This window comes from Varanus komodoensis, unplaced genomic scaffold (assembly GCF_004798865.1).
Source record: "Varanus komodoensis strain SLA01 unplaced genomic scaffold, ASM479886v1 scaffold6_4, whole genome shotgun sequence".
NCBI classification, from domain to species: domain Eukaryota; kingdom Metazoa; phylum Chordata; class Lepidosauria; order Squamata; family Varanidae; genus Varanus; species Varanus komodoensis.
In genome coordinates, this window is record NW_025336347.1 from 19,015,047 (window position 1) to 19,027,427 (window position 12,381).

Sequence of the window (12,381 nt, forward strand, 5' to 3'; positions counted from 1 at the left end):
CTTTCAAGATCCTCAACCAGCCTGTGGAGAGAGGGAATATTAGTGGGCTCTTCAGCCATAGAAAAGGCAACAACTACAGCAAAAAAAAAAAAAAGAAGAAGAAGGCTTGGACAGCAACTCAGCCTCGGGGAGATCAACAAAAGAGGTCCTGCCTACACAAGGAACCCTGTGAGGTGGACATGTAGTGATTGTAAAGTGCTGAGTTGAGAGAATGAACTACGTGACTTCTGTCTATAGGCAGAAGATACTACTTCTGAATGCTTTTCCATATTAAACATGTCGACAAGTAGAAAATTTGGAAGGCAGGCAGCAGGCTTGGCTGGAATATTTCTCTCTGATATTTTAGGTTTTATTTTGATATTCAGTTAAGGGTTTGGTTTGGTTCTTTCAACAGAACATGTGCAGGTAATCGGCCTCAGACCTTTTCAGCAGTACCCCAGATCTTCAGAATGATCCCAATCGCCATAAGCTGCCTTAATACAGAATAAGCGTTCTTCCTGCTCAACTCAGTAGCACTGCAATTACTAGAGACTGTAAAATTAGCAGAGCAATGTGGGTGTAGTGTGAAGGTGCAAGCTGTCGGATCCGAGTTACTCTCGTGGGCAGAACCAGAACAACCATCTCCATATTCACGGGGACATTGCCGGGCCCTGCTGGAGCTCTCCACCTCTCAGGTTCAACTGGAGTAAGTCTGAGTGCAAAGATACAAGCAGCTTAATGAGCATTTTTAGGAAATGGGAGTCTAACTGCCTGAGCAGCTCCCACAGGAAATTGAATCCAGTTACCTAACAAGGCATGCCCCACACAGTGGTTAGCAACCAAAATACACCTCTGTTCTGTTCAGGCTGTACTTGCAACCTGGAGCCTGTGCATCAGCTTTCCCCAGCCTGCAGTGCCCTCCACATGCTGAGTTTGATGGGTGCTGCAAAGGACGGCATATATATGTTTTAATTAAATTAAATAATTAAATTAAATTAAATTAAATTGCATTACATTACATTACATTACATTACATTAAAACACATCTGAAGGGCTCTAGGTTGGGCAAGGTTGCTCAGGCTACCTAGAGAGGGTGGAGCAGCATAACAGCAGGTCTTAGGAGGGTGCTATCCCCAGAGTTCACCACAAGGCCTTTGACTGCCAGAGAAATGTGCAGGGGGAGCCCACCTGGAGGAGGGTGCAATGGAGAAAAGGCACAAATCGTAGCATCTGAGGTGACACAGGAAAGAGCGAGGTGGAGATGCTGGTCAGATCAGGTGAGAACAGAGCAGGGCCAAGGGTGGGACCACGTAGGGAGAGGGAGGGTGCCTTGTACCTTTCAGAGCTTCCTTCCTGAGCACCAGTGCCAGCAGGATACAGCAGGTGCCTAGGACGGTGACCATCCAGGCCAGGGCCCAGTGTGTTCGGGAGTCTGTGCACAAACATGGGGCAGGGAGAGGATAATGGTAATCAGCAGGTAACAATGTTCCCCAGTTCTATGATACATGACCAGCTCATCCCACACAGTGGTGGGTGGTTTTCCCCACAATCTAAGGCTGAAGGACACCATCTTGAGCAAGCTGACCTGTCCTTCTCTGGAAGTCCTTCATACAACTGTACCCAGAAAAAGGACTGTGCGTACCTCCTGCCAACCCTGAAGGAATCAGTAACCCCCACTCGATGTACATAGTTTCTGTTGAGGTGCTCTGGAGCGTGGCCAAAGATCCTGCCCAACATCTATGTTCCCAAAGCCAGGCAAGAGATCCCGTTCTTCCCTATGCTCAGCCTTGGCACGATCCAAGGTCACCTCCCTGTGGAGACTTTCCCATCATGCCAGTCCCTGCCAAGACAGAGGCACACTCACACTTCTCCAGTGAGCAGGCCCAGAGCACGGTGGCTTCGCTGCCTTCTGTGTGCCACAACTGCAGAGAAAGAGAGAGGAGGGAAGGGTTGTGATTTGCTCTGCTTGGTTGCAGGGGATCACACAGGTGGGAAGGAACTGTCCTTGGCAACGTGCTATCTTAAAAAGCATCGGCAGCAGATGTTAGTGAAGCCTAACCACCTCCGAAGAGTGCCGGCCGATGGGCCAGGTGGAAGACGCCTCTAGCCCAGCATTCTGCTTACACAGTGATGAACTGAAAGCCTCTGAGAAGCCCCCAAGCAGGACACGCGTGCAAGAGCACCCGCATTCTGGTATTCCCCAGCAAGCAGGACACAGAGGCGTATGCTCTGATCGCATCCAGCCATCATGACTAGCAGCCATGGAGAGCCTTCCCCATGATATTGTCCAATCACCATTCAAAGCCATCTAGATCAGCGGCTATTGCTACATCTTGTTGCTGCAATCTTCACAGTTTCACTACGGCATGGATTGTGTGAAGAAGGACAAGCATTTATCTGGGATCTCCTACCTTCAGCTTCTCCTTCATGGATCACTGCCTTGCCGTGGCGAAGGGGCTTGCGTAGCTCAATGAAGCTATGAGCTATACCCTGCAGGGCCACCCAAGATGGACAGGTCATAGCAGAGAGCTCTGACAAAACGCGATCCACTGGAGAAGGAAATGGCAACCCACTCCAGTATCTTTGCCATGAAAACCCCATGGACAGTACCAAAAGGCAAACAGATATGATGCCAGAAGATGAGCCCCTCAGGTCGGAAGGTGTCCAATATGCTACTGGGGAAGAGCGGAGGGCTAGTACTAGTAGCGCCAGAAAGAATGAAGCAACTGGGTCAAAGCTGAAAGGACACTCAGTTGCAGATGTATCTGGTGGTGAAAGGAGAGTCCAATGCTGCAAAGATCTATACTCCATAGGAACCTGGAATGTAAGATCCATGAATCAAGGCAAGCTGGATGTGGTCAAACAAGAGATGACAAGACTGAACATCGACATCTTAGGAAACAGTGAACTAAAATGGACAGGAATGGGTGAATTTAATTCAGAGGACCATCAGGTATACTACTGCGGGCAAGAATCCCTCCGAAGAAATGGAGTAGCCTTCATAGTCAATAAAAGAATAGGAAAAGCAGTACTGGGATACAATCTCCAAAATGACAGAATGATACCAGTTTGAATCCAAGGCAAACCATTCAACATGACAATAGTCCAAGTCTATGCCCCAGCCACTGGTGCTGAAGAGGCTGAAGCTGACCGGTTCTATGAAGGCCTACAACACCTTCTAGAATTAACACCCAAAAATGATGTCCTTACCATCCTGGGGGATTGGAATGCTAAAGTAGGAAGCCAAAAGATAACCAGAATAACAGGCAAGTTTGGCCATGGAGTACAAAATGAAGCAGGGCACAGGCTGGTAGAATTTTGTCAAGAGAATAGCAAACACTCATAGCAAACACTCTTTTCCAACAACCCAAGAGACGACTCTACACATGGACATCACCAGACGGTCAACACAGAAATCAGATTGACTATGTGCTCTGCAGCCAAAGATGGAGAAGCTCTATACAGTCAGTAAAAACTAGACCAGGAGCTGACTGTGGCTCAGATCATGAGCTTCTGGTTGCAAAATTTAGGCTTAAGTTGAAGAAAGTAGGGAAAAGCACTAGGCCACTCAGGTATGACCTAAATCATATCCCTGATGAATATACAGTAGAGGTGACAAATAGATTTAAGGAATTAGATCTGATAGACAGAGTGCCTGAAGAACTAGGGACGGAGTTTCACAACATTGTACAAGAGGTAGCAACTAAAACCATCCCAAAGAAAAAGAAATGCAAGGAAGCAAAATGGCTGTCTGAGGGAGCTTTACAAATAGCTGAGGAAAGAAGGGAAGCAAAAGGCAAGGGAGAAAAGGAAAGATACACCCAATTGAATGCAGAATTCCAGAGAATAGCTAGAAGAGATAAGAATGCCTTCTTAAATGAACAGTGCAAAGAAATAGAAGAAAACAATAGAAAGGGAGGACCAGAGATCTCTTCAAGAAAATTGGAGATATGAAGGGAACGTTTCATGCAAAGATGGGCATGATAAAGGACCAAAATGGCAGGGACCTAACAGAGGCAGAAGAGATTAAGAAGAGGTGGCAAGATTACACAGAACTATACAAGAAAGAGCTTAATGTCCCTGATAACCACAATGGGGTGGTCACTGACCTCGAGCCAGACATCCTGGAATGTGAAGTCAAATGGGCCTTAGGAAGTCCAAGCAACAACAAAACTAGTGGAGGTGACAGTATTCCAGCTGAGCTATTCAAAATCCTAAAAGATAATGCAGTAAAAGTGCTACACTCAATATGCCAGCAAATTTGGAAAACTCAACAGTGGCCACAGGATTGGAAAAGGTCAGTTTGCATTCCGATACCAAAGAAGGGCAATGCCAAAGAGTGTTCAAGCTACCGCACCATTGCACTAATTTCACATGCTAGCAAAGTTATGCTCAAAATCCTACAAGCTAGGCTCCAGCAGTATGTGGACCGAGAACTACAGGCAGGATTTCAAAGAGGGAGAGGAACTGGAGATCAAATTGCCAACATACGCTGGATCATGGAGAAAGCTAGGTTGTTCCAGAAAAACATCTACTTCTGCTTCATTGACTATGCTAAAGCCTTTGATTGCATGAATCACAACAAATTGTGGCAAGTTCTTAAAGAGATGGGAGTACCAGACCATCTTATTTGACTCTTGAGAAACCTATATGTGGGTCAAGAAGCAACAGTTAGAACTGGGCACTGAACCACTGATTGGTTCAAAATTGAGAAAAGAGTTCGGCAAGGCTGTATACTGTCGCCCTGCCTATTTAACTTATATGCAGAGCACATCATGAGAAAGGCAGGGCTAGATGAATCACCAGTTGGAATTAAGATTGCTGGGAGAAATAGCAACAACCGCAGATATGCAGATGATACCACTCTCATGGCAGAAAGTGAAGAGGAACTAAACAGCCTCTTGATGCGGGTGAAGGAGCAGAGCACAAAAGTTGGCTTGAAACTCAGCATTAAGAAAACTAAGATCATGGCATCCGGTCCTCTCACTTCCTGGCAAATAGATGGGGAAGAAATGGAGGCAGTGACAGATTTTATTTTCCTGGGCTCCAAGATCACCGCAGACAGGGACTGCAGCCAAAAGACGCTTGCCCCTGGGGAGGAAAGCTATGGCAAATCTAGACAGCATACTAAAAAGCAGAGATATCACCCTGCCAACAAAAGTGCATATAGTCAAGGCTATGGTTTTCCCAGTTGCAATGTATGGCTGTGAAAGCTGGACCATAAGGAAGGCTGAGGGCCGAAGGATTGAGGCCTTTGAATTGTGGTGCTTGCGGAGATTCCTGCAAGTCCCTTGGACAGCAAGGCGATCAAACCGTTCAGTCCTAGAGGAGATCAACCCTGACTGCTCTTTAGAAGGCCAGATCCTGAAGATGAAACTCAAATACTTTGGCCACCTAATGAGAAGGAAGGACTTCCTGGAGAAGAGCCTAATGCTGGGAACAATAGATGGCAAAAGAAGGAGGGGACAGAAGAGAATGAGGTGGCTAGATGGAGTCAGTGAAGCAGTTGGTGTGAGCTTGGGTGGACTCCGGGGGATGGTGGAGGACAAAAAGGCCTGGAGGAATGTTGTCCATGGGGTCGCGATGGGTCGGACACAACTTCACGACTAACAACAACAACCTTCAGCTTTATGGAATGACCCCTGGTTCTAGTATTTCTCCACATGCCACATAATTTTATACACTTCAGCAAATCCCATAGTTTAACTATGTGCTGTCTATAGAAGTTATTTTTAAGCAAAACTATGTACCAGGATTCCTCTGAGACTGCTGTTGCCTCCCTATTGCCATGTTTATACACAGTATATAATTTTTTTGTATTATATGCGTCAAGGCTGTTGAAATACTTTCAGCCTTAGAAATGGATCCAATTGTAAAGAAAATTCAGGGACTGCACTCCAGTGGTGGGTGGGACTGAATGGAAAATTTTAAAAAGGAGCCGATCTGAATATATTAGCAATTTTAGTGAAAAGATACACTCCTATGCACATTTAGACATAGGCAAGGCCTACAACTCCCACCATTCTCAACCAGCCATTTTTCCCATCTAAGCATACATAGGATTGTGTTCCAAAACTCTTTCTGCCAGTTTAGGAGAGACATTTCAACATTTCAGAATGACAAAACTGTGCCAACACCTAGAAGGCACCAGATCACTGCTAGTCACGCGAAAGAGGGTGGGGCCAGGCGAATGTCGCCTGGCCCTGCTAACTGGAGAATGCTGGCAGGCACAGGGCATTTTTCTGTCTAAACATATATTGGATGGCATCTGAACACTCTTACTGCCGTACATAAAGCCTTAGAAGTGGCATTTCAGCCTCTTGTAATGGGAAAAACTGCACAAAAGCCAGGCAGTTGAAAACCGATCAATGCTTGAGAGAAGGGGAATGGCCATTCGTAGAACCTTGAAAGTGTGCCTGATTTGGCCTCAGGTTTTGCATCCCAGAATAACTGGTTTGCAATAAGTGGTTTCTTCTGACTCAGTAGAAAGCAGCTTCGTAAGTCAATTGATGTGGATTCATGGAAAATCACTCCAAAAGATGGCAATCAGCCAGGCCCTGGGCATGGATAAAATTTCTCCACCATACCATTCCCAACTTATTTTGGGTGCAGCTTCACATCACCTGACATGCACTTCCACAGTCTAGGCCCCTTCTGAATTACCTGTTCCCAGTTCTCAACCCTTCCCTGTGCACTCACCTGCATGCATTCTCCTGACAGTATGTCATTCTGCAAGGCTTCTACCAGGATACTCTTTCTCTGTGGAGAGAGTAAGAAAAAAGCACTGAGTGCCACGGAAGTTACAGCTGCATTCAGCACACGCACATTGAGACCTGACCCAGAGCAGGAGGAAAAGCAAAGACTGGCGGGCATTACCGTGCTGACAGCCTGCGCAATGTGGACCCAGGCGCTCTGCTCCAGAACATGAAAAGAGGAGTTTCCCTGGAAATCCAGAGTCTCTCGAAGCAGCAACTGATGCCCAGTTGCTTGGTGGCTTCCTGCAATATCTAGGAGAAAGGAAAGCGTCATGCCAGGGTGGCGGCAGGATTAATTTATGGGAGAGCCTGCAGCACCAGATGCGGTCTGGCTACACACACTGGCTGCTCAGGAGCAGGAGTGAGAGGCTGCTTTCGTCCTCACATCCTGCTCCTGGATGTCCCATGGACGGCGGACTGGCCACTGTGTGAACAGAATCCTGTACTAGATCAGGCCTGGTCCAATCCAACATAGCTGCTTAAGACCCAGTCCACGGCTCCAGGCTCCATTCTTGAATTTTTCAAAAAAGGGACTCTGAACCAAGTGTTTTCTTCCCCACCTCGGGGATTTCTTCTGGGACACTGAGTCTACAAAAGCCTGAAACTTGGGTGCCCACCTATGCATAGCAAAAAAGAGGGCAAACCCTTGCATAAACTCTACATGTGCTCCCATGGATGCTGTAACTTAAATAGAAAAATACTGCATCTCGTAGTGGGGAAGGTAACCTGTGAGCCCACTCACAGTGCTGTCCAGCTGCGCTGCTGATGGGCAATTTTAAGGCCCCTGCTGGCTCTCCCGACCCGTGGGCCTTAATCTTTAAGCTGAACGTGGGCTGGACAAGCCTTCAAAGAATAAAAAAGAAGACACATGGGCAGCCTATCCCTCTTTTAGAACTTGGCAGGCAGGGCTGAAATATGAGCCCTTGCATTTCCATGGAAAGAACTGAGTCACACGTCTCAGGTGGTTGCCCCCTGCCCTGATTGCTTCCTAGCAGAGAAGGCAGCATGACATGTGCATAAGCACATGCTTGAACAGTTTCAGGCTCAGCGCCTGCCCATCATCCTGTCCGGCTGTCTGGCATTCCTACATAGCCTTGCTTAGCACCGGCTGGGCCAAGCGAGACAAGCCGCTCTGCTCAGTGAGCGGCTCTGCTGATGTCTTCAAAATGCCGCCGAGCCCCACCTTCTTGTTAGAAGAGTGGGGTTCAAATCAGATCACATGAAAGATGCAAATAGCCAGTGCAGCCCCTGGTGGAAATTTAAAATGTTGTGCCCAGCTGTGGTCGTGATCCCTACAAGTCCTATTTGCACGGAGAAAAAACTCTATTACACCCATGGCAAATTCTCCCCTTGTGCAGAATCTCATGCAGTTCAGGAACAGCACTAAAGGCAGGGTGTAAAGTCTCCACATTTCCAACATCAAGGGTCGCAGTCAGGGTAGCTTCTCGCCTGCTATTTATTTTTTCAAAAAAAGATGTTAATGGGATTCGGTCACTAAGAACTAATGTCTGAATGTGTGCTTTTTCTTTCTTTTTATGTCACAACTTTTAGACAGCAAGCCTGATGAAAGGCCAAGATTGTCTTTTTACTCATCTTTATACGCCACTCCAGTGCTGCAATTTTGAAGTGCAGCCCTTGCTTACAAGCTTTAAATAAATACATTGCATGAATAATTTGGCCCAAGGAGTCCGGCATGACACTCACATCCCTGCAGACAGCTCTGAAGATGGGCGATCCCGTTGCTCCTCACCTGCACACACACAGAAAGCAGAGATCAGGAGAGCATGGAGGGAAGGACTAGGAAGTCCAACAGGAATCACGCTGCCAAGCAAAGTCCGTTGTCCACCCACAGCTTGCAAGGCTTCCGAGTGGCACCTGGAAAACTCCTGTTACCATGGTGGCGACTGGGTTATAGGACTGCAACTCCTATCAGCCCTAGCCAACATAGCATTGAATTGTGCTCCAGGAACACCTGGAGGCCACACCTGTCCCATTTCTGTCCCATTAAGACCCATCAGGCAGATATATATTAAATTATTCCTTTGAAATCCATGGAGCAAAAGAAACTTTATGTCAGCTGGAAGGTGCCCTCAATTTGATCCCTGTGTGAGATAGCAAAGTTACAAGGAAATGTCTTACACTGTTTTCAGACTGTATTCCTACTTTTCACCAACGTTTTTGCTGAGCAGTTTTAAGCCCCATTTTATGAATACTTTATAGTATTTTATAAATATTGTTATCATAGAATACTATACTATGATTCTATGATAACAATATTTGGAAGGGGCCCTGAAGGCCATCGGGTCCAACCCCCTGCTGTTGCAGGGCGCCAGGTTACACCATCACACTCAGGTGGCTGTCCAGGTTCTTCCTGAATGTCTCTAGCATGGGAGAGCCCACCACCTTTCTCGGCCGCTGGTCCCACTGTCGAATCGCTCGGTCAGTGAGGAAGCTCTTCCTGACGTCCGGCCTGAATCCAGGCGGCAGTGCAGCTTGACTCTTGCCTTGCTGCCCCACCAGCGCAGGCTTGCCTGCTAGCTGTGGTTCAGCTGCTGCATCTTGCCAGGCGCCCTGCCTTGCCTTGAACCCTGCACAGTTATCGTGCCTCAAGGTTCCTGCCCCTCTGCTTGTGTGCCTGTTCTTGACCCTTAGTTTGCTCATGACCACATCCTTGATCTGTCTTGAGATACACTTCTGGTCGCTGTCCTTGCCCTGCTCTGTGACTGTGACTTGGGCTCGCCATGAAGCCTCGCGTTTGGATTTTGGGCTCTGTCTCGCCTCAAGCGATGTCGCGCTGGGCCTGGTGCTTCTTGTCTCCTGCCAGCCACATCCAGCCCCTGACATCCCATCTGGTCCCTTTCTTCACAAGTCACTGCAACAAGTGAGCTCTAGGTCAGAGCCGACTTTGACTTCTGACTTTTATTTCAGCTGCGAAAGCATTTAAGTCTACCATGTGGCCATTGTTCCCGAAGAAGCATAATCGTGTGGCTCCTACCTGCACACACAGGTTGGGGTGCGGCCTCAGACGCGGGAATTCCTGTGGCACCTAGGGGTGTGGAAAGGCCGTGTTACAGGCAAGCAGGAGGGCTTCAGCTCAAGGTTGACTTGGCCCGTGCCCGCGCCTGCCCCCTCACAGACTGCGAACTGCTCCCGTGACTGAACGCGATTTGATCTGAGTTCCCCCTCCCCTTGCAGCCCACGGTTGGGGCTTATTTATGCTATGTCCTTATTGCATTTATAGCCCAGCTTTTTTTCTCTTGCAAGCAGACTAATGCAGCTCACGTGGCCCTCTTCCTCTCTGTTTTTGCACGTGCAAAGACCCTGCACGCCAGCTTTGCCTCAGAGCCAGATGCTCAGGAAGCTTCATGGCCCAGTGGAGATGAGGACCCGGATCCGCTGCCATCGTACGCTCTTACACCACTGCTCCACACTGGCTCTGCGTTGTCAGGTGCAAAGATGCTTGGTTTTAAAGGGCTGTTTCTTATTCCAGCTCGACACAGTCCCATGACACATGGGAACGGTCACCTGATTTCCACATTTCCAGAGGAGAAGAAGAATGCAACACCTCAGGCCTGCAGGAAAAGTCCAGCCCTGCTTGGGTCCAGAGGACAAAGCCCTCTTCCCATGGTCTCCCTCCCACTAACCAGCAATCATTTGGGGACTTTGCACATATACAGACATACACATTCCATTCTAAAAGGATGCAATGCCTCTCCAAAAACTTAATTACTGGCAATAAGAGCTTTAACCTAAATATGGCAGCCTTTTTAAAAATATTGGTTGGTCTCATTTTGCCTCAGCTTCACCTACTACCAGAATGCAGCCTGAGGAGTTTCTCTAAGACTGAATTCAATTCTTGGGCTGCTACAGAAGATACTTTTATTGATACTGGTTCCTACAAGTCTAGAAAGAAAAAAATCAAGTTGATCCTTAGTTTTGAAGGCTTATCATGGTTCTAGTCCTCAGCTAACAAGATCCTTGTTACTGCATCCACGTCTCTTCCCCACCCTCCTTGCATCTGTTGTTCCTACTCACACGTGGAGTAAGGGCCAGGTGCAGCTGGGGGTGCAAGGGATGGCAGGCAAGCAGTTCCCCCCTCCAGCAGGGGACCATCTCCCCTGGAAGGTCACATGGTCCAGCGAGAGAGCCGCTCACTGTCTCTTCGAAGGCTTTAACTTCCAAGTGGCTCTTAGCCCAGGCCCTGGTCAAAGCTTCAGTGTCTGAAACAGGAATCTGGTCTTTGCAACAAAGCACACAACCCTCATGTCCTCTGAAAAGAGTTCACGGCAAGTGCTCCCTCCAGGTGCAGTATCTGAAGGCACAGCTCCCAGCCTGCTCTCCCACAGTGGACACTCCAGGAACCCCCCCCCCCCCCCCCCCCCACTATGCAGGCATCCCAGATCAGTACTATGATTCTGGCTTTTAAAAAAAGCAGAATCCAATTTGGCTTTTAATTTAGTGTTCCGTGCACCTTGAGAGCTAGGAAAAGGAATGAATAAATACATGCTTTTCATACCATTTGCAAAGGGGCACAGGTGAGTTCGTGATGATAGATCTTGGTCTTTAACATTGGGCCAGACCTAGAAACACAATATTCAGTAAAATAAGAGGTAGAGATGGTGAGCAGAGAAACAAAGAGAACTACAAAGCCCTCTACTGGTCTTGGGGGACAAAATGAGGGATAGAAACTTGATCTAGTCCAGTGCAGAGGACTAATACAGATATCTATGAACTGAATTAAGTGGTGCAGCAAGGTAATTTCAGATTCTGGACTTAAGAGGGGGTTTTTTGGGGTGGGGGGTTGATGACTATGTGAGTTACGTTGTGTGAAGCACACAACCTACATCTCTCTCTTCTCACCCCTCAACTGCCATTCAAGACTTCAGAAACTGCTTCTACAGTCCTGGTATGTTAGAACAAAAGCGATCAAGTTAGGGCACAATCCTCGGCAAGTTCAGAGAGGAAAAGCACCACGACTCCAGCACAACCACCACTGCGGTGGCTGGCCAGGGTACACTTGGAACTGTAGGCTGCTGCAGCTCTTCTTGCATACAATCGCACCTTTAACTTGCTTTCCTTCTCCCTCCCCATCGTCTTTTCTTTGTGTGCTATGTATTTTTGGATTGTAAGATTACAGACAAGAACTGTCCTATTTCACTGATTCCACACCAAAAGCCAATTTTGCCTAAGGAGCAAGATTAAAATATTTTATGTAAATAATGATAAATAAATGCAACTGTTTGCTAATCCTGATTTAAAAAAACAATCAAACAAACCCTGAATGTGTGCAATTTTGCATTTTAAGCTCACTTAAGGATATCATTGCCATGACTGTAGGCCTAAAGCTAACTTTGCTTTTGCACATGCTGATCTCTGAGGGGCTATTTGGCAGGATCAGGTGCTGTGGGGCCCTAGGCTGCAGCCCCGTCTAGTCCTAACTGCACCGTTGGCTGTTTGCACCCAACTGGGTACACTGAAATGTGGAAAGTGGGTGGAGGTCTAGCACTACCACTCTGAAGGCAATTCTTCCTTTTCCTCCTTAATAGATTTTCAAGCACTAAAGAAGAGGACAGAAGCAGTGGTGGAAAACACGGAATTCTTATGACTAGAAGACCTTGCCCTCTGGACCCTCTGTAGAATGCATGTA

The 12,381-nt window shown here is 47.5% G+C and overlaps 1 protein-coding gene across 1 annotated transcript in view; it reads right to left on the reverse strand.

The window, feature by feature from the left end:
* Nucleotides 1-34: 34 nt before the first annotated feature.
* The window catches only part of IL17RC (interleukin 17 receptor C), a 28,562-nt gene continuing 16,215 nt past the window's right edge, over nucleotides 35-12,381 (reverse strand). Inside the window, exons 11-18 of the mRNA XM_044451868.1 lie at nucleotides 11,251-11,314; nucleotides 10,770-10,954; nucleotides 9,730-9,780; nucleotides 8,439-8,484; nucleotides 6,856-6,986; nucleotides 6,679-6,738; nucleotides 1,844-1,901; nucleotides 35-1,411 (exon numbers count right to left, since the gene is read on the reverse strand). Coding sequence (XP_044307803.1) covers nucleotides 1,248-1,411; nucleotides 1,844-1,901; nucleotides 6,679-6,738; nucleotides 6,856-6,986; nucleotides 8,439-8,484; nucleotides 9,730-9,780; nucleotides 10,770-10,954; nucleotides 11,251-11,314 — 759 coding nt within the window. The 3' untranslated portion in view covers nucleotides 35-1,247. The remainder of the gene's footprint in view (nucleotides 1,412-1,843; nucleotides 1,902-6,678; nucleotides 6,739-6,855; nucleotides 6,987-8,438; nucleotides 8,485-9,729; nucleotides 9,781-10,769; nucleotides 10,955-11,250; nucleotides 11,315-12,381) is intronic.